We start from the raw sequence: 22,920 nt of genomic DNA, 5'->3' as shown, positions 1-22,920 counted from the left end.
TGCAATTTTCTGTATGTTAGCCTTGGCTTTGTTTCTAGGTATGTAGAATAGTGAAAAATAATGTCAACATTATCTGAAACTTTTAGGGGATGAACTGTCCTATGTCTCCAGGTTTAGGGGAAAGCCCAGGTTTTTTCAACTTCTTGTATTGTTTTGGTATTGAAATCTAAACAGCTATGAAATACAATGATACTTAGGGGGTAAGCATTAAATTATGAAGTTACTGGATCTTATAAAATGTAGTGGTTTTTTGCTTTTTTTTATTTTTTTTTATTTTTTTTTTTATTTTATTTTATTAAGAGTAGGAGCCAGTACAGGTAATGAATTATTTTCCCTGCTCACTCTTTTTATCTGTGATGATGTCATGGAAGGACATTCCAGAAAAATCTGATGTTGTTTATACTGCTTTAAATCTTCATTATTTTTTTGCCATCATTAAAACTGTTTTCTGCAGAATTTCCATTTGGCTACCCTGGGGAAATAGCTTTTCTGTTTAAAAAAAAATTTGCAAATCTTTGCCCTGGGCATGTTCATAATGAAAAATGATTCTGTAATTTCAGGAAAGTAGTTCACAGAACAATGAAGTACACTAGATTATATTTGAAAGTATAAATACTGTAGATAATTAGTATCACTTAAGATTATTATAAGTGAACTAAAAGTAAAAATTACATCTTTCAATTTGTTCATTGTATGTAGGCAAAGCAACATGTTGTAATTTAACTTTGTTCTCTATGTAAAAAGTTCCTGCAAATATCAGCAGAAGGGCAGAATGTTCTCATTAAGTTTTCTTGAAGACACGTTAAGAAAAAAAGTTTGTACTATTTAAAGATATTTTATTGCAACCTGGAACCTTGAAATTGTTTTATTTATAAAAGTTAACTCAAGCTGACAGTCTCTCTAACAGTTTATTGTCATCTTGTAATGCATAATTTGGGAATTTGAAAATGGGTAGCGCAGATTTCAGTACAAAGCTGAGTCATCAGGGAGTGTGTGCAGTGATACAATATTATAAACAGTTTTCTTTTTGAAGGACTTGATCCCTGGGAACTCTGCTATAGAAGATGTAGACGTATTCATGAAAAATGGTTAGCCTACTTCCCCTTGAAAAGGAGGGAAACACTATTCTGTGTTTGTACTTGGGTATGAGCACTAACTGATGTGCTGAAAGGATAGATAAAGCATGGGCCACTTACACATTTTATGCATGATCTGTAGCACATCCACACAAACAGTTAACAGGTCTGAGAGAGGTGGTGAGTAGACATTTAGATGGAAAACAAGTGGAAAAGCTCCCAAGTTATCAGTGTTCTGTTCGTGATTCTCAGAGGTAATACTTTCAATGGGTAACCTGTAAATAAAGGGATCGTGCATCTCTGTTCACGCTTGGTGGCACTGAGGAGGACTTCCTGATTAATACAGATAAATACATTAACACAGCACGTTGGAACTCAGTAGTATTTGAAATGCACTGTAGAAAAATGGGGATGTTTGAAGCTAAGTGAGGTTTGTTTTGAAGTTGTCAACACATGGATGACCAATATGCTGAAAAGTAAACTGGAGAGTTGTTGCTCTTGCATCTTACATGTTACACAAATTCTATTATACATATGATGCACATAGAGCAGGACACTGGAAGTAGTAATAAAACTATCCAAAGCTGTAGTCTGATTCTTCAAATATTGGAGGACAGAGTTCAGTACAGAGTAATGTCAGAATATTCAGGAAGAATATTCTCACATATTTTCAGTCTATTGTAGGCTTATAGCTCGACATACGGAACAGTGTTTCAGGAAAGATTGAAGGTATGAAATCTGCCAGGTTGGCAAAGCACTCAAGAGGTGTTGTCAGAAGAAGATAAACAGGGCACATGGCAAAAGGGTTAAAAATTAGTTTAAATACTGAATAAGAGTCAGGTCTATAGTACAGTAGTTCATTGTAGCTAAGGGTGGGGGGGAAAAGCTGTACTAGAATTTATGTTGGAAGGGGCCCCTGAAACATACAGTCTCCAGGCAAGTTGGAAGTTTGAATACTTCAGAGAGGAGGTTTCTGGATTTTTAAGCACCTCTTTTCCAGGGCTGGAATCATCTTTTGGAGACAATATGTTTACTTGTATCTAAATGGAATTTCCTATTCAGCACTTGTCTCTTGCTCTTTAAAGTCAAGAAGAGTCTGTCTCTGTAACCCTGTGGTTCATACTTACAGACAGTAGCAAGGTCTTTCTTCACCTTTCTTGTTCTAAGGCTCAAAAAACACACTCCTCTGTCTCATGTGTCATCTTGATGCTCCTTCTGTGGACTTGCTCAGTTGTGGAAAATAAGAGCCAAATGTACAGGAGCAAGTTAAGAAAAGAAATAGAAAACCTAAGTGTCTTATTTATCACATTTCCTGAAATTTTTTGGATACAGCTTAGTACTTAGTGTGTACATTTTTGTTTGTGTAGAAGAAGTCGTAATCTTTTCATTAAGTGCCTGCTGTACTTTGGAGCATGTGAAAATAAAGACTGATGCTATTTTCTAGTTTAAATAGGAATAGTGAAAGAATTAGAGATTTTGGGTCATCCATTCCCTTTACAGTATTACTTTCTTTTCCAGTCAATTGCTAATGCAGATTCTTAATGCATATTTGACATTGACATAAATAAAGAAGATTCTTACCTCCAGTTTAAGATTTTTTTTTTTAAACCATGGAATTACAGAATAGTTTGGGTTGGAAAGGACCTTAAAGACCATCTAATTCTACTCTCCCTGCCATGCACCAGGAACTTGCTCAGAGCCCCCCATCCAACCTGGTCTCTCATGCTTCCAGGGATGGGGCATCCACAGCTTCTCTGGACCACTTCCTGTGCTTCACCACTCTCACAGTGAAGAATTTCTTCCTAATATCTAATCTAAGCCTACTGTTAGTTTTAAACTTTTAGCCCTTGTTCTATCACCACATGCTCTTGTGACAAGTCCCTCTCCAGCTTTCTCCTAGACCTGTTTAGGTACTGGACACCATTTGCAGCGTGAAAATAGAAGATAAAAAAGAAAATTGTTTTGTTTGAGAGAATACAACTTTACTCTGCACATTTACTTTTAGCTGGATAAGGCTGTATTTTAAAATTTATTTCTCTGTGTGATCCAAGGAGGTTAAGCCAAACCATACCCAAAACATCTCAGTTGTTTTATACTTCCTAAAAACCGTAGACATCTGCTGCATTTCACTGGAGAACAGCAGGAAACAAGCAGTCTGGTCAAACTGGATCAGAACCAGATCAGCATGATAAGTGTTGCTGACAAAGTAGTTATTCTTTACTGTTCAGAATTGGCATTAAATGTCAAACAGCTTAATAATGAAATATCAAAATAGAGACAAAGTATTTTCCTTTGTAAGAATAGTCATATGAACCTTCTTGTATGAATCTTAAATTGTGTTCTCTCTCCAGTTTTGTCTCTGTGCTCTAGAATTTGCTTGTCAGTCATCAACCTTTGGTGTGTCTATTATGTAGTGTTTGGTCACTCCACCAAAAATTTCAGCAACATCATACTAAAATGAAAAAGTAAGGTGTTTCTTAGCTGAGTAGTTAGAAAGGCAGGATGTATTTAACTTCATTTCAGCTTTAGATTTAAAACCTGCCTGAATTTCAAAACAGAGTATGTTCTCTACCAGATGTCCAGGCAGGTTAATAGAAAGTGGAGATCTGTGTGGAACAAGATGGAAGCCAAGGAAGGATTGACTCTTTTCATCTTCCAAGAGCCATATTCAGCCCAAGGTTAGAAAGAAAAGTTGGTTTAGATTAGTCGATTACTATCTCTTCTGTGTGTAGAATATACATGGAGGTACTTGAAATAAAACTCCCATTTAAAATCAAGTTGAACAGTATTATGTTTTAGAAGGAAACTTTTTCAAGTTGGTGCTGTGGAAATCTGGTATAAGAATAACTTCATTGCAAGGGTTTCCCAGCTCTCTTACTTTGATTGAAACACAAAGATTTTCAACTTTGTGGAATTCCTCTCCTTTCCTCTCCCTGCTTCTTATTTTTTTCCTTACACTCAGAAGGTTTGTGAAAAATTTTTGCCAACTTTACATTTTTTTAAGAGCATGCAATTTGCTTTGAAGCTTTTTCAAAAGCTTCAGCTGTACTTTCAAATGGTGCAGATGAAGGCTGGGGATGCTTTTCATGGAACAATTGTGTATTCTGAGCAGCATGGCACAGGGTGGGATGTTGCAGACTTCCTTAAATGTTATGTTTAATGCATGCCTGTTCATAATCAGCAATAAGGTGAAACCTTAGGTTTGGCTGGATTTTTGTATTTTCTATTGTCCAGACAAATTTGTTCAAGTTGCATGATTGTCTGTAACTTATTTTCTCTGATGGCTGGTGTTGATTCTGATCATACTATGGTTGTGGTACTGTTGCTGCTGAATATATTTTATAATTTCAGTGGTGTATGTATGAAATCATAAATTGTTATTTTGATGAACTATCTTCTCTTTACAAATACTTTTTCAAGAGGCAAGATAACTATCCAAATTTGAACGAATTATCATAGTATTCTGCACTGCAGAAATATAGTACTGTTCCACTTTAAATATAAATGTCAAGCACATAGGACACCGTGTACTATGATTCTGCCAGATTATTTCATTTTCTCTGAAACAATAGTAAGAATGCTGAGGGAAAGCAAACACATGCAAATTGTAGTTTAAAAGAAATATGTCTGTAAACAGACAAGTTGAGATCTGTATCAGGAGAACTGATAAGCAGTTTAAAAAAGTGTGCGCTGCACAGTTTAATGAGTAGTCTTGTAAATACTGGTGTAGGTGGGATTCTTCTGTAGTTTGTACTTAGTAGCTGTAAATGTCTGTTGGTTGTGGTGTGGAGGATATGAATTGAACATTCTTGTGAAACACAGATGTTTTCAACTTGTAGACCATGTTAGAATGAGTCATTATGAAATGAGCTGATACAGTTTTGATTTGGATGCTACACATTTGTATTTGTGCTCTGTATATGTTAGCAGTTGCCACAGTGCGCTGTGTTCTGAAGCATTATATACATATTAATGGCATCTGTTTTCCTTATTTGATCTTCAGTTATCATATTCTGAGTTCTTCCCTTTTCAGTGAGATCATATTATTTCAAATTTCCCACGCTTGCCACTCTCCCAGCTCACACTGTGTAACTCAGTTAAACTTGGAAAAGGTTACTGTAAAGGAGGTCCTTCCTCTTCTCTTGCATGAGAAGAGCTGTCACCTACCAGGGTAATAAGGAATTGTTCTAGTTTTCCATTTTTGTTGTCTTTGCCATTAGCCCTCCAGCATTCTTCACCAACTTCTTGAGCAGTTGCTGGCCAACAACACGCCTATAGAAAGGAGAATGTTGGCCCTCCACGGAGTAGTTTCCCAGATGCCAACAGCTTGCAGTTTAAAGGGTAATTCTTGAGCTACAGATGTGACGGTGCTAGCTAATAACCTGTGGAAGATTTTATTTTCTTTGAATTTGCTTGAATTTTGAATCTGTATACAGTTTTCCCAGTTTAAGCATTAAAAGAAGTGCCATTATTTTGGCAAATTTGCTGTCTGTGCATTTATTTTCACTTCTGCTACAGGACAGATATCCCACTGTATGTGGCAGGTTCCAGCTACAGCTGGTAAATTTTTTTTAGCTTACAGTCTTTTATTGGTGACAGAATGGTTTATGAAACCAAAACTTTTGAGGAAAATGGCCAGTTTTGATAAGCCTGTTTTCTCTGATTCTGTACAGAGTTTTTGAGGAGAAGGCTGGGAAAATGAAAGATCCCTCATTACTGTTACAGAGGAGAATTTCTGCAGTGTGGGAGAGCACAGTTCATATCTGCTGCATTAGCAGTATCAAGCTCCAGTGAATATTGAGTTCTTGATACAGAATAGAGTACTTCTTTGGAGAGGCACGAAATGAGAGGGAGAGTTGCTGACTCTTTTAAAACTTCATGTTTTAAGAATCATACTGCAGTAAACTTGCTGATAATGGGGACACTCAAAATGAGATGGTTTTGTACAGGTTTAAAATCATCACCAAAATAAATATGGATAGGATCTCTTGTACTGGAAAATATAGCTGATGTCTAGTGGATGTGGGGAAGTCATGTGGAAAAATAAGCCCTGTCAACCATTTGTTCCAAATTTCAGTACTCCATTTTGGGTTATGTGATTGTTCAGATCTAGGTGGAGTTTACCAGACTGTGAGTTTGTAATCTACTCATATCTTGTCTTCACATCAATGAACAGAATTTGAACTGGAGCATTTAATGTATGGATTTAGTACATTATGACCCTCAGTTAGAGCATGGTGCTTAATAACATCAAGGTTGTGGGTTCAATTCCCATATGGGCCATTCACTTAAGAGTTGGACTTGTTGGATCCTTGATAGTCACTTCCAACTCAGAATATTCTGTCATCTGTGGTCTGGAAGTAAATAAGATGCACTTTGTCTGCACTTGGCTGATGTTTGTAAGTGCTATGATTGGCTCTGCTGTCTGCTTGATACTGAACAGTTAGTTGTGAGCTCATAAACAGACACTGAAGTGTGAATATATTTAATTACTATCATTTTATCTGATCTGTTTAACATTTCAAAGCACTAGCGCTGTTCTCTCCCAAAGATGGTAAACTAGAGGCACATCCACAACTTGTGTTGTCTTTTATCCCCCATCTTAAAACTGAGGTAAATTTTCTAGCAATGTTTTATTTTTCATGCTAACGGTGAATTCTTCTTCTTTGTAGTAAAGCTGTGATGGATGTATTGGTTGATTTATGCAGCCAGTATCGCTTAAATCCATCTCAACATAGTCTTGAACTAAAGTCTTCAGGAACTCAACAAGTTCTGAGTTACAAGCCAAACACTTTGATAGGAGCGCTGGATGTACAGACAGTACTTCTGAAAGAGAAGATTCCTGAAGAGAAGGCAAAGCGGCCTCTGCCAAGGGTTCCTGAGGTCAGTACTCTAGAGGGCTAAAATGATGCTGTGGAACATCATTCCATTCCTATGATTTCAGTTCTTCCAATCTTTCCATCTTTAAACCAGATGGGAAAAACTTGGCATTGATTATAACCTGCTTTACTAGCTGAACTAATAATGTTTTGCAGGTAGATTAGTAGAGGCTAGTCTAGACATTTAGACAAAATGGTTTGTTGCATGTGATTGGATAGATGGAAATCTGAAGATTAGGGCAATTGAAAATTACAGTAATGGCTGAAATGGGAGTGGGGTTGTGTGGAGGTGGTGTTTTGGTGATATTCTGTGCACCATCTTCATTGAAGATATAGGAGAAGATTGATCATTAATAAATGTATTTCACAATACAGTGAAGATTAAGGAGTAGCCATTTTCCAAATGTTTCTTATTGTGCTAATAACTATATCTAATTGTAATCTCCCACCTTTCAGAGTGGGACTTGTAAACTTTTACCTTACATCTGCCTCTGATTCCTTTTCCTTCTTTGTGTGTTCTTGTGGACGTCTCCTTAGTGGGAAGTGAGGTCTGAGATTTTATTCTTCCAAATGTTATTTTTTGCAAGATGGAGTAAGTTTGCCTAGGAATAGTCAAGACAACATGGAAATCCCCAGTGCTTTTCTCATTGTGAAATGGCCTATCTGCCACAGAAGGGGGACTGAGAGTTTGTGTTTGTTTCTGCAGAAATCTGTGAGGCTGGTGGTGAACTACCTGAAGACACAGAAGGCTGTGGTTCGAGTTAGTCCAGAGGTGCCTCTCCACAGCATCATCCCAGCTATTTGTGAGAAGTGCGAAGTCAGCCAAGAGCACATTGTTCTTCTGCGGGATGGCATAACTGGGGAAGAGCTGGAGCTCACCAAGTCCTTGGAGGAGCTAGGGATAAAGGAGCTGTATGCCTGGGACAGAAAAAAAGGTGAGCCAAGACTCAAAGCAGTCTCTGCAGGGTTATATGATGTGACAACAATATTATGGGCAATTAAAAGCATTCATGCTGCCATTCTATTGGAGTCCAGCTGAAACAGCAGAGTGAGATCTCAGTCTGAAAAGCAGCATGGGTTTGTTCAGTGAGCTGTGCCCAGAGCAGCAGCCAGGTCAGCAATGTGCCCAGCTGTCCTTGGATGCTCCTGGGCCTTGTGCCAGGCTGGGCTGGACTCTGGCAGGGTGCAGGTTGGCCTAGGGCAGGGCAAAAGGAGGAGCTTTGCTGTGTCCCAGAGCTGCTGTTCGTAGAGGTGCGCATAATACAAGGGGCTTCATCCAGGCAGAGTCTGTCACCTGCCTGTGCTGTGGGCTGGAGAGAAGGAAAGAAGAGACATGCCATAGTCATGGCAGCTGTGAAAGCTGAGAGGCAGAGGCAACAGACCAGGGCTTCTGAGAAACAGACTGGACAGGATCAGAGACAGTTCCTGCAAAGAGCACAGTTCTGGACGGTTCAGTGAGAGGAGCTAAGAGGTATTTGTATTTAAAATTTTGTTCATATATTTACCTATCCTTACTTTCTGTTCTCATAGACAAAATTGTAATAGCAGCTTTTCGGAGTTGAGTTTTATCAGCCTGATTATGCATTTAAATAACATAATTCTGTGATGTGCTTTAAAATATACATTGACAAGCGCTACTTCCTTTGAGGTCAGATTGTGATGTTCATTAAAATTGTCCCCTGCAGTTTTTCTCAATCGCTACCACTTCCAGCATGGTAAATATCCTTATTTATTGTTTAGATAACGCCATTCTTGTAGGTGCTGAGCTGTAGGCTTATTTTTTATTTATAAAATTATTTATTTATGTTGACATTCTCTTCTTTCCAACTCTTTGAGAAGTGACAGTTCTACCTCTGTGCGAGTCAAATTTCAGTGAGTTTAGACTTCTAAGTAAACTAAATATCTCCTTTTAGTTTGAATTGCTGGGAATGTTCCAAAAAGAGGCTGACAACATGTCATAACTCAATTGCATGTTTGTTTTTTTCAAGACATGTTTCCTGTAATTAAGCTAACCATTTTAGAGCAACATATTGATCGTGGGGCGTTTTCAACAGGATTCATTCAACACACTTCAGGGACAGTGTAGAGAGTAATTATCATAAGCCTTCAGTAAAGTCTTTCCTTTCAAATGAAAGTGGTGGTATGTATGCTTGTACAGTGTTGGAAAGTGTTGGTTTTAGCCTATACAGTCAAAACCAAGACTTTACTACAGAGCTGGGATTATAGCAGCAAATTATCACAGAATCACAGAATATATTGAGTTGAAAGAACCCACAAAGATCATAATGGGCTGCTCTCTACATCAGCTTTTATTTTTTATATTCTATTCTTTTTTAAACTTTTGATATTCCTTTCCTTTCATTATGATAAAATTCCCCTAAACCTAAGTGAATCTTTTGGGCTTTCCTCTTACCACCATGGTGTCTGAAAAAAAAACAGTAAATGTACGTAAAATTTACAAGAATTTTTCCTTTGTTTCAGCACATTTCTTCTTCAACGTTCTCATTTGTAATATCCAAGAGGAATAAACCCATTGGTTTCAGTAGCAGTTGTTCTGTGACTTGTGCATTGAGTGGGTATCTAGCCTCTTAACTTAACAGAAAATAGGTTTTTAAAACATATTCTCACTAACAAGTAAGGTATCACAGGTGCTGAAAGCCATAGGCTGTGGTTGTAAGAGCAGATTCTTACTCAGTCTTCCCTTCCCTGAAACAGAAAACACCAAGAGCTGAAGGATTACTAAAAGAGAAGCTCTGCTGCCACCTGCTTACTAAATTCTATTTAGCAGTTGAAGCAGCTTCTTGACTGAACCAGGAATTAAGACAAATGCAGCTAAACTGCTTCAGTAGCAGCTCTGCATGTGTGTTGTCGGTGAACATTCTTTTCTGTAATGCTTAAGAAAAAGGGTGCTAGGACTAATTAATGAATATTGTGCTTTACAGGGCTATATTAGAACTTTAATGTGTTTTCTCTTATCCTTTCATTGCCTGACTTTTCCAGTTCCTCCATCAAAAACTCAGTCTGAGCCTTCTCTGAACTATAGAGGTACTGTACAATGCTGCTGAGGGGAAGCTTCACTCTGTGTTTAACTTTTTCACTTCACTCTGTGTTTAATGTGGGTTTTCTAGGTAGATCTTTAAGAATGTGAAATGGCATAGAGAAACAAGCTATTTTTATCCATTTTGTCTTTCCAAAATGTTGCTTACATGTCTTGTGCTTCTGCTAATAATAAGCACATTCTGTGTGTACTGTCTCTTCAGCAATAGCCATTAGAACACCAGCAAGTAAAAAACTTGCTGTTTTAACTGTTTTGTGGTATGGTGTATCTCTGTAGATTTCAAGCCTGTTCAGTTTACCTCAATCATGATTAGGTAAATTTCAGAGTTACTAACATTTCCAGGGTCTCTTGGGTTCAAAATTTATTTAGTAGCAAAGGCAGAAAATTTTGATGTCTGAGAGATCTTCCACTGAATTCAATTTATGTGCAGCAAAGCACTTTAATATCAAATGTACACATAGACATTGTCTAACTGAATAGATACTGACTTCTGAATTGGTACAGTAGTTGGGCTTGAATTACATTATGTTGGTACTTCTGCTTCCAGTCAAGTAGAAAATGTGTGTATTTAGTATGTCCTTTTCCCTACTGAGTCTGTTTTAATACAATGCTTAAATTAATTATCCTCAAGAAAGGTACAGTTGATTTCTAATGCGCTTTACTTCTTTGCTAGTAGACACAACATAAGCACAGTAAAACTGGATAACTTATTTAAATTTTTATGAAGAAAGTCCACCTCCAGTAGGTGTCAGCCATTGAGCAAATCTTAGCTCACGGCCTCTTGGCCTCACTAATGGCAGCACTATTCCCCCTAATCGTCTGTCATTACTTGCTGTGGCTTCCTCTTACATAGAGATCAATGCTAGATGAAATATCTGCTGTATTTATTTAAGAGAAAGTTATACAGATTAATAAAGTATAATTATTTTGATATTATATGCATGACTTCAGTCCTAATTTCATTGGATTACACAGTGCTCAATGACAGTGTTGGTGATCAGCTGCTACGTTAGCCTTTCCACTGTATTGTTTGTACTTGAAGACTGTGTAGTTGTAGTTGAAGACTATGCGAGTAAATAAATCATAATCCATATCTAGACACAGCCCAGCCCCAAGCATAAACCAGCATAGCTAGTGCTTATTATTTAAGAAAATCATTAGCTCATTACTGTATTCTTTGCAGTGCAGTTGTAGCCTTTCTTAAGGATAGTTTCTCCTTGTTGTCCATTGTGTTCATTGTTTATGTTTAACACCTTCTGACACATGGGATTGTTTATATGCAAAAGTGATCTGTGTGAAAATCACTTTGATTTTATGCAAATAAGTTTACAGAAGTTCTGGGATGAGGTTTTTTTCAGTAAAACTTTATTTTGTGTCAACAAGTAAGTCATTTTAAATTGAGTTTTAATTGTTATTAAGCAAATATTTACAAGAGAAAGTGGGGTTTTATTTCCCTGTGAACTAAAATTTTGAATACTAGTGGAATAATCTGATGTGATTGGAATCAGGAGGAAAGATTTATGCAGAGTCCATTTAAAAAAGTTAGACGGCTTCATCATCTGTGTATTAAATGGGCAATGTTTTTTCTGTGTTGTGTGAGTGTGTCATTTTGCTCATCCAGCTTGTGGATGAGAAACTCAAGGGGGAAATTGTAGGGATACTAAATGGTATGAGAGCTCATACAAATTCTTGAGCAGGTTCAAGGAAGACATGTATGAGTTCTTACAGCCTGAAATACCTATAAAAATCTCCTCTTTTCCCACCTAAAGTAAAAGCACCAAGATAAGAAGGATGACCACAACCAGCTAATTCAAATTCTATAGAGTGCCTTGTTTCCAAGAGGAGGGTCTTTTTCTTCTCCTTGGAAACAGGGGGAAGAGCTTTATCCAAATTACACATTTAGAATCTCTTGTTTAAGTTCACAGTATTAAGTCAGACCTATGAATTTTTAAAGATACTCACCAGTATATCTTTTTTTTTAATGAATTGTTAAAGGTACTCACCAGTATATATTTTTTTAGGTGTTTGGGGATTTTTTAGTATTATGGTACTCTATGAGATTTAAGTAATACATCTAACAAGCATTTCTGAAGTTGTAAGCAATTTGCTCACGTTTTGCCTTTTAATAAGGGTTACTGGATTGTGATTGAAAACCTAGTGCACTATATTAAATTATTCCATTAGGCTTTGGAATATACTCAGAACACATGAAAGTTTGATGACAAAGTAAGTGCAGAACCTGGCTTTTACTTAGATAATCCAGTCCATAACATCTTCAACTCATAAAAATCCAGCATTAGACCAGGACATTTTAAAGTACTCATTTTGTGAATCTTTATTTCAAAAAAATAACAACTATTCCATTAAAATTTTTTCAGAACCAAATCGAAAGGCTTCAGTAAGCAGTGATGCAATAGAGAAAGAAAAGACAAGACTTTTGGGATTGTTTAATGCTGATAGAAGCAGCAGCCAGGTAAGTGTCCAGCAGTGTACTGCTCAATTTCTTTCCAGACCTGTTATGTCTGTAGGTGGTGGCATTTGTTTGCCCTGCTTTCCTTTTCCTTCCAGAGAGTAATGTGTTAACAGGGGCATAAACTATATGTGATCAGTGCAGCCTGATGGAGATATCACCTGCCTATTGAAGGAGTCAAGCATGTTGACCATTTACTTTCTTCTTTTTTTTTTTTCAATGTTGTGGGTTCAGTAGGTGTTAAAGAAGGGCACTAGTTTCAAGCAGCCTGTGTCTGCTTATTAGTAGTACTCACATTATAAAATGCATTTATGAAAGGACTGATGTAATACAGAACAATTTAATTACCAAGTAGATGTGTCCTATGTCCTCTTCTGTGCATGGGTGATGATCTCTTTCAGAGCATTCAGACCTCTCGGAAGCTCTGTGCAGTCACTCCATTGCCTTCTCCAAGTCTTTAAAGATGATGAATCAGGTGTAGAAGAAATAACTTCCAATACTGAACTGAAGGATCACTGTCTGCTGGGGTACATGTTAGCCATTTTAAACTTTGTATTCTTGAACTGAAAAATTTAGGAAAGCAATTTTGTATGAAATGATTCCGTTGAGATGCATTTATGAAGAATATTTCATGTACTACAGGGATGAAATACAGAAGAACTTTCTGACTTAACATAGAAAAAATAGTGGGCTTTTAACTTCATACTTTTTGCATTCTTTACTAAAAATATTGGTGTTAAATGATTTTGGACATAAAGTGTTTAATGCTCTAGGATGTCAGAGGAAAAAGGGAGCTTTCTTTTCTCTAGTTTAAACCCTCTAAGGCTTTTGGAGTGGAATTACAAAATGTGTATCTGATTAAGTGGCAGAAAGAAACATTTGCTTGTTAATGGACTGGTGTTTTACTTATCCAGTCATCTCAGTCACATTTGCAGAACTGTGACGGCTTTTCAAAATCTCTCACAATTGTCTGCCTTTTTATTCATGATTAAATTTGTGGTGCTTTTGCTAGGGAATAGAATCCTTTATGGACATTTTGAATTACTTATTTCTGTCATAGATACTAAATTATTCTTAATGTCTTATAAGGGACACATGGGAACTATTTTATGAGATAAGAAGTCGGTCACTTTCAGAGTGTTTTTCCACTGTAAGAAATACTTCCTGTATAGAAGGGAAAAAATATAACTAGAGACATAATACTGTATCTGCTCAGAATCAAGTAAACAAGAGATCTCAGCCTGAGCCTCTAGAGCACGCTGTGGGGCTGCAATTCCTCTGGAGGAAACAAACACATTACAGCATGCAGTTTCTGCATCGTACTTTGTCCTCTCATTCCATTTCACTGAAATTGGGTGTGAAATCTGTGTCCTGGCAGTTCTAACTCCTGAAGCAGATCAGTTTTAACTTTTAAAGTATTAATGCTCACAATCTTAGCAAAGTTGCTATGAAATATCCTCATTCAATGGTTACTGCAATAATTTCTCACAGCCGAGTTGGAAAGCTGTTCAAAGATTGCAAGCTCCTCTCTTTTCTTCTGTTCTCTTTCTCTTGCTTATGAAAGCAAAGGAGGTGATACTCTGAGTTTTTCAAAATAGTGAATTTGAAAAAATGCTAAGGAAATTGTGGGTGAATTAAATTCAAAATTCTATTTGACCTGGAAAAAAGTAGGAGCTGCACAAATTAGTGTGAGAAACAGCTTCTAAATCTGAGGAAAAGTTCTAAGTCTTTCTTGCTGGTAGTTCTGACAAGTCAATTGATTTTTCTTGGTCATTTCTTTATTGGACACTTACTTTCAAATGACAGTTACTCTGTAGGAAAAGAAACTAAGTCAGTAATTTTGTTTAGTTGAGAAAGAAAGTAACTGTTGCCTTCACAAACCTCTGGGAATTTAAAACGTGATAGATGGAAGAATTACTGAAAACTGAAGAATGACACAGCATACAGGAGCAATCAGGTGTTAATTTAGACATAATATATCTGACTTTCTATTCTGAAAGCTTTCTAACCAAAACAGCAGGGAAACTGCTGAACAGACTTAGCATGATTAGGACAAACTAATAAAACTCTTTTAATGAAAATTTTGGTAGGTTTATGAAGGGACTATGATGGGTTGCCTTGTGATTTCAGGGACCTGGAATCAAAAGCCCAGGGTACCTAAACTCTGCTCTTTATGGGTTTTTTACATTATTCTCCCACAAGGCTTAAGTTGGTTCTGTGTACATTTTGTTTGTTTGCATTATGATTTGCAGTGGTGAGGTGTGTGTATGTAGTGCATATTAGAAACATTTGACAGGAAGATTTGTTCAAAGTTCTGCACAGCAGTAGGACTGCAGACTTGCAGGCATTTGCAAGGGGAAGGCGATTTCTTTTGCAAGGGAAGAAGAGTGTTAGCCTGTGTTGCAAACTGTCCTGGATCAGATGTCGCTGCACACTACAGGCCTATGCTCAGATTTCCATGCCCATGCACATGCTTTCTTTCTCAACTGGCTCACTAAGAGCAGTAATTGTGGTATGACAATACACCAGACCTAACTTTTCTAAAAAAAACCTTTCCATTGTATTGAAAACACTGTGACATAGAATGAAAGGAAAGTCCTACTCTCATGGCTGGTACAAATTTGTTAAAAGTATTTCTTTGGTTAACTTTGTACTGGCAGGCTTAGTGCCAGATCAGGTATCATCTTGTTCTCTTCCATTCTAATTTTATGCTGGATCAGTTACCCTCTGTTCTCCTGCAGCTGGCATAAAAAGCATATAGGTGGCATGAACTCCATTTCTTTTCTATGTTAAATGTAGTCGTTTGCCTGAGGCTAAATCCAGATAAAATTGGCATTGCTAAACAATCAGTAGAGCAGAGGTGCTATGTAGACAATCATGGGATCTATGCTTATGTAAGGTGCATGCTAGCACACAGAAACAGTTCCTTCATATGGAAATGGCAAGGAAGGAGCTCCCTGCTTGTTCCATTGTGTCTGTGGGTACAGCAGAGATTAGCAGTCTGGTCCCTGATATTATAGGAATTAGTTACTCCCTATTTTTATAATTGCCTAAGAATTTTGTCTTTGTAGTCCTAAATATTTTTCCTGATGGCTTTCTTAGCTCCTTGCCTACATCAGGGAATTCTGCAGGCTACTTCAGAGTTTCTCAGCAATCAGGTCCAGCACTACTGAGACAGTTTGTCTTGGTTCAGTGATGAGGTTTGGTATTTTGCTCTGGCCTGTTTTTGCAGTTTTGTTTCCTTTGCTGCTGCTGTGTAGGACACTTGTTTGTGTTGCAGACAGAAGAATACTTGAGGATGAACAGAGATTGTGGTGAGGAGGATGTTTTTAGTTCTGCATCTACAAGTGAAGGAAGCTTGGATGTAAGTACTAACACAGCTTGTAGATGCTATTGCATTCTTATTAGCTCCTGCAGTTTGAATTAACCAGAAGCCACTGCTGTTCCTGATGCATAGCCAAGTAGAAGTAGAAATAGCTTAAGCTTTAGCAGGCTTCGTTACGTGAGTGCACAGTTTGCATAACTTAATGAAGTTAAACTGTAATGCATTGTCTTCAAATAAAACTTGCTAGCTTCACTATGAATAAAGTTTCATTCAGTGTTGAATTCCAAGCAGTTGCAAGAAAGAAGAACATGGGTGTTGTGACATCAGTGACAGTCCTGTGTGATGCAAGAGAATTTTTGCCTTACCAACGCTATTTAAAACGGACTTTTCTTATAAAACTCCACCTTTCCTTTTCATCCCTGTATCTGACTTCTGCAGCATGGCAGCATTCTATTTGTTTCATAAGGAACTTGGGGGTGAAGAGCAAACACTGGAAAAAAACAAATAGGATTTTTGTTAATTATGTCAGTAAGGTTTGGGGTACTAAAACCCTGTGAACCACATTTAGAAACATTGAGTGATTGACAGCGTACCAATTTATGAGGATCCAAATAGGAAGGTATCAGATTAGGAAGTATGAATCCTAAATATTTTCTCAGATGGTTTTGGTGGTATAGTAATTATAATAAACGGCACATCTTTTTATTACTTTTTTAAATTGTTTGACTTTTTGTTATCATATTTTCAAAACCTAGAGAAGACTGATGATGTGATAGGAGTTTGAAATGTGAGGTTCAGCTGTGAATCCCCTTTTCATAAATAGATCTTTGTAAAAGGAGTGTAGATCTGCAAAATATAAAACTCAGTAGCCACAGGGGATGACAGAGAATTGTAGAAAAAATGAAGGAGTAAGAGAACAAATCCCAGATCAAGAATAATATGAGAGGAGCACAAAAGGAGAAATAGATAGAAAATTGATTTGCTATGAGTGTAAAAACACCAAACTGCAAATCTGTGAAGACTTCAAAAGAAAAGATTACTGAAATGGAAAACGTGCTTGTAATACTAAAAATTTGGGCAACACTATAAAGATGAATAGATTAATAGACCTTTGTTACTGAAGGAAACTCCTAGAAGAGGGTGATCATGAGTAATTGAAATAGACTAAGTAAAAGCATAGAAACAGCATCACAAACACTGCCAAAATAAAATAATTTTGTGGTTTGTATTCACTGCCATTATAAATTAATCTCAATACTTTGATACCCAAGTACTAGAAAAGAGCGAGGAGAAAGAGTAGGAATTACAAGTAAGAATATGATGGTAAAGGTGTGTGGTGCTTTCCCCAGAAGAGAGACATCACCTTATTTTTCTTGGAAATTTTATAGGGAAAATTGCAAATTTTTTTTTCCTCCTCTTACATTGATGAAAAAAGATTTCAAAACCTTTTTGAACATGTAAATGTCTTCTAAAGGTGCCAGTTTATAGGGAGGAAAGGGCTTTGAAGAGGCAAAAAGGTTTTCTTTTCATTCAGTTAAATGAGCATGTCAGGGATTTAAATTTTTCCCACTTTCTTCATGAGAGGAATTAATCTTGAAGAACAGTGTAGCCCTTGTTCAGTGTTTGTCTTTCACTTCTGGTTTGACACCTGTGTTTGTATGAGCACCAATCCTGCTAATGCATGAGCACATGAAGAAATATGTTGACCTTGTTGCATTGAATTTGGCAGTATTCTGTTCAAGCCTGTAGAAGGTGTTTTAAATAAGTCTAACAGATTCACTCAGCAGCACAGAAATTCCATCTTTTCAAGAGGCTAGATGCGCTTCAAGAAAAAGTTCAACAGTTGTGATTCCTTAGGAGAAAAATTTAAAAATGTTGCAAACTTGATACAGATAGTTGCCATAGATAACTTTTATTAAGATAAATTCAAATGGAAATACCAGCAAAACACTTCATCATTTTAGAAGTTTAGCTTAGCAATTCCTTATGGACTAGATTTGATTTCCTCAATCATTCTGAGTAATTTATTATTCTGTTTGTTCAAAAGATACCTCATTTACCTCAGTGGAACTAAGTATCGCAGTTACAACTAAGTGGTATCTTACATGGGCATATATGTGAAATATGTATTTAGAGATCATTATATAGAAGTTTCATTGCTGAGATAGGATTGTGGGCAAAATGTCATCCAGTAGAGGATTCCTCTTTTGTGGGTACCTTGGGTGTGCTCTCTAGTACTGTTTTGGGTCATCTTGAAAGTATTTTGGTTTTACTGTGTGGGAACCAAAGGCAGTTTCAGTTTTATTTCTGAAAGAAAAATATCTTGCCATAGCTTTTGGTACAGTACCAGGAATTACATTGACTGGATCAAGAAAATTTTTCTTGCCTATAGAGAAATAGTTAATTTGTGAAGTACTACCAAGGTAAAGGCATGAATTTTCATATGCCCAGTTTAAATCCTTTTCTCACTATTATATGGTTGTGGTACCTACCATAATGAATTGTAGAAAAGAAAATGTAATGATTCTATTCTGGAGTTGATTGATTTGGAGTTGATTTGCTTCTTTGTTTAAACTGGGCAATATGAAGAAATGGAATAAAAGTATAAGAAATAATAGATGCTTAGTTGTTTATTCAAGCACAAGTTATATTCCTTTTTTAATCACCAAACCATTCTCAGTGGCATATTTATCTAATTATTATTTGAATTATTAATGACTCTAAAAATACTTCCAGTTGTTGATGAAGAAGCAAATTTTCAAAGTCAAGATGGCAAAGTCAACATTTATGCTTGAGGTGAAGGGACACTTTTTCACAGTATCAGCAAAAGTAAAGGTGAAAAGAATTTGATATCCTAGAGAGGGAGTAAAGAAATGTACAAAATTTTGTCCATGAAAATTCTCAAAGTGCAGCAGTTCATTACACCACACACCAGTGCAGGACACAAAATCCAACCGTGTATTGTAAATGAAGCAGAAATCCTTTCCCTTAATCTGGGAAGAAAAACAAATCAGTTTTGTGCTAAGCAGATCAGTTTTCTATCCAGGCTAACTTTTCACAACACAAATGCTATTGAAATACACAATATCCAGGTAAAGCAGTTGGAAGTTGCAGCCCAGCTAAGTGTATGCAGCTTTGCCTGTGCCGAAGGCAGACTGTCAGAGCTCGAGTTCAGAGCAGCGGGAAAAAAAAAGGAACTTGAGTTCTCTCTGCCGCTTGGTGTCACTGTCCTCATATAAACAGTTGATCAAGATAAAACACGGTATTGGAACACGGTACTAAAATTAGCCGGTTTTATTTTTGGGGCCTTCGTGTTTTCATAAATCAAGAGTGAAAAAACACGTCCCAAGTGCTGAACGATGTGTAGCTCTGATGTGGACTTTGTTTATGTAATATATCAGCTTGGGAACAAATGTTTAGAAGTACAGCCAGGAACACTTATCTGAGGTTTTGAAACTTCAGCACAAAGTCTTATCACACGGGGTTTCTCTAGTTCAAACAGGGCTGCAGCAGTGCAATGTTGGAGGATCTTCATGAGCACTTCATCAGCCCCATTTTAAAAATAACTAGTTTTCAGTGTATTTCAGAATGTAAGTTTTACCCATTATAGAATCAATTAATTAAATGAAGCAAATAGTCCAGTAGTTCTCTGCTTGATGAGTCTGTCATGCGATGATTATATAAGTTCATATGCAAAACTACAAGAGGAAAAGAAACATGTAATTTAAAATACCAAAGTTATCAGATATTTTGAAGATATGTGTGGGGGATTTTTGGTTTGTTTTTATTTCATAAAACAAATATACCTGAATAATTGTAAGATTGTCCTCCAGAAAGTTCTGTTCTCCAGAAGAAAATCATCAAGAATTTTGCTGCATTAATAATCCTGTCAATCACTTCTTTAAGTGGTAGCAGCAACTCTTTTCCATATAAGGGCTTTAAAAATATTTATGATTTACCTTTTCAGAGCCGTGTACTCTAGCTGTAACTTCTATGCCCTCTTTGATGGCAGGAGTTACACCATTCACAGTACACTTTGTCAGTTCAGAATGGGTGAAAAGAAGAATCAGATACAGTTAGGTGAATGTTATTTCTCTTCAACCATGTCAGGTCCCAGGTGATCAGGTAATATCTTTTCCTGTCAGGGATTTCATGTCACACAGGCAGGTACTGTTCAGGGCAATAGGAATGAGAATACTGGCCATGTCATCTAGGTGGAAGTTAACAGCCATCTGCTTGTAATATTTCCTTGTGTTTGGCAATCACCTTTGCTTTAAATTCCTGGTTTCATGTTCTCCCTTCTTGGTCTCTTGACAACACTTAGAGTGGGTTTATTTCTTGTTAGTAGGGACAAATCCTGGGGTACTTATGTTGCATTTTGTAGAGTTAAAGCTGTCTTTGCTCTGTCCAAGATATAGGTTGTGATCTGCCCTTGAAGCAATGTTTGCTAGTGTAATTTTGTTTGCAAAATATGAAACTCAACAAACTGAGTATGGAAAGTTGTCTAAATGCTGCAGCAGTCAGGGCTGTTAGCCCCGGTCTTTTGTTAAAGGATGCCTGTAAGCTGGTAGGTAGATGCCAGAGGATGACACTAGGGAAGATACAGTTATAAATATTTTCATTTGTGCAGCTGTTGACATGATTAGAAGCAAAAGAGATCTAATAAATACCGTATATTCTCAGCATAAGGTTCACCATCACAGTAGACTTAGTTTTATTTTGATAACCTGTGATACACTGTGGGGGAAAAAAAAAGAAAAACTCATTACTGTTAACTTGCCTTGGTAAGAAAAAAGGTTTCCCCAAGGCTTAAGCTGGCATTGAGAGAATTTCAATAGTAAGGATGCCAATGACCAACTTGAGTTCTCCTTATCTACTGATGGACAGGAAGCAATATGCGTTTTATATAGTAATAGAAATTAAACTTGAATACAAGAGGGAGAAAAATTTGCATGGAAATTTCACTGGGAGCATGCGATTAAAATTACTTGAAATCTTTATCATCCCCTAATCTACAAAACATGCAAAAATGCCTAGAGGATGAGCTACATGTACTTTATTCTGTCTCAGAGCAGAGTTATAGATTAGGCAGATCGTGAAGGTGCCTTTCAGCCAGGCTATGGCTGCTGGAGAGATGCAGATGTACCCACCTCCTTTTGTGGTGTGCACTCACAGGATATTAACTGTCTTCACTCCTGTGAATCATAGATGGTTTTGCATATTATAGTATCTTTAGGTTTTTCTTACAGTATGTGATAGCAGAAGGCAAGACCTTGAAACAGTGGCTGCCTGCCACCACCACACTTCAAGTTTTTCCTCCACAATGTGGTGTTACTAGACGTCTTCAAAGAAAAGGTCCTTGGAGTTAGTGTAAAAAAAGTCATCTCAGAACCAGCCAAACTACTCTGGCTAAAAAAAAATTAAAAAAAAAATAGCCCGAGGCAGACACCTGGAATGGAAAGTCTCAGATCCATGGCTAAAGCATACTGAAGTTACAAGCTATTAAAAACAGTATCTGGTGATGAGACATGTCAGCTGACCCCTGTTCTGTCTGTGCTGCTCAGCTGGTATTTGCCAACTTCATGCATTCAAAAATCACTTGTCAGCTCTTGTCCTCACCACACAAAAGTGGCTTAAGATAATGAGATTTGAAAAGAAATCATTAAGGGTGGACTTCCCTCCATTTGACTTCTGAGTGTTAAGTTTGTAGAAGTTTGATTTAAACTTATTTTTGTGACCATGAAGGTTTTTTATTTTTTAAATAAAATATTATCAGGTAGTCAGTGGTTACCAGAACCTGTGTGTTTATTTCAAAATGCATGGTTCAGAGTTAAATCATCACAATTCTTGATGTTCATGTTGCTGCTTTTAAAAAGATAGGTCATAATCTTCAGGTCCTGCAGTGGTTTTAGCTGGAGATTTTGAAGGAAATATTGTCAAGAAACATTCTGATATGAACACAGAGAAATGGATTAAGTCAAATCAAAAGGACTTGAGTAGTGTTATATCTACAAAAGGAATTGGCAACAACTATGCCTGGCAGTGCCTGTTTTAAATACCTGACAGTGTGGGTGTCTGGACTCTGAATCTCAGCAGCTGAGAGTCAGATTTCCCAAGTTTTGAATCCACTAAAATCTTCACAGCAAGAGTTGCTTGTTAAACTCTGCCCATCTGTGTCTGTTACCTGCCTCTGCTCAAGATTCAAATCTCAAATCAGCTGTTAGATTCAGGTATTTAAAGCTTTTACTCTAGACCATTACCACCTACCACTGTTTTCCAAAATGTGGAGTGACCTAAGTTCTCTTTTTTGCCTTTAAAGATATCAGCACCAGGGAATTATTTCCCCGTTTGCAAAAAAGAAAACCAGACTGCTTGCTGGGCTGGAGACTGCCTGGAACAAAGCTGTGAGGTATTCTTGATGTGGGAAGCTTCCTTTTGTAAAAATACCCAAATATTCAGTGACTCAGAGAGCAAGAGCAAGCTTAACTATTCAGACCAGTAATGAACCAACTTAAGTGCAGTGGCAGCTCTGGCTTCCAGTGCCAGAGATGTTTTTCTGTGTTTTATGCTAAGCAGATGTTACATCCAGCAAGTAAGTAGTCACTAAAGCTAGAACTGGAGGAGCCAAATGGCTTCCTGCCCAGATGAATGCCCTAATCTCAGTCTCTTTTTAGCTAAACTCATGTTCATGTCCTTGAGCAGAGAGTAGTTTTGCTCTCCTCACAAGAGGGGAAAGTTTGTAATTTCTCACCTAAACAATGGTTTTGGACCTGGATTTACCATACTCTTACTGAATCTTCAAACTTGTGGCAGGGGTTTGGAGTCAAGAGGTAAATACCATTGCTGCCTTTTCAGGCAGTTTCATTTTTGTGAAGCCCAGTTGCTTAGTTGTGCTTTAAACATATCTATTGGATCATGCCCCTTGGCCGACAAAGAAGGAGATTTGTACATTTTATGGATCCTGTTGGAATTTAGGCAGGAGATTAAAAGCATGGTTTCTCCACACTTTATATGCTCAGCATGCCCAGAAGCAGAATTCAGGCATCAAAATGGAAGGGAGCACATCAGAGGGATATGTGTCAGGCTTATTGATGGGAAAGCACAAACCATTG

At 37.2% G+C, this 22,920-nt stretch overlaps 1 protein-coding gene across 4 annotated transcripts in view; it reads left to right on the top strand.

Annotated features, from left to right (window-relative positions):
- Positions 1–22,920, top strand: part of COBL (cordon-bleu WH2 repeat protein) — a 156,188-nt gene that overhangs the window by 44,399 nt on the left and 88,869 nt on the right. For 2 of the 4 annotated variants that reach the window (XM_058039514.1, XM_058039506.1), the window contains exons 3-6: positions 6,749–6,959; positions 7,662–7,890; positions 9,956–10,000; positions 12,392–12,486. In XM_058039514.1, the coding sequence (XP_057895497.1) occupies positions 6,749–6,959; positions 7,662–7,890; positions 9,956–10,000; positions 12,392–12,486 (580 nt within the window). Of the gene's footprint in view, positions 1–6,748; positions 6,960–7,661; positions 7,891–9,955; positions 10,001–12,391; positions 12,487–15,763; positions 15,848–22,920 lie in introns of all 4 variants that reach the window. The other 2 variants (XM_058039529.1, XM_058039521.1) reach the window with 2 other exon arrangements.

Source organism: Melospiza georgiana, chromosome 1, assembly GCF_028018845.1.
Source record: "Melospiza georgiana isolate bMelGeo1 chromosome 1, bMelGeo1.pri, whole genome shotgun sequence".
In the NCBI taxonomy this organism is placed as follows: domain Eukaryota; kingdom Metazoa; phylum Chordata; class Aves; order Passeriformes; family Passerellidae; genus Melospiza; species Melospiza georgiana.
Note: the sequence above shows the minus strand (reverse complement) of the source record. Positions and strands in the feature narration are given on the sequence as shown.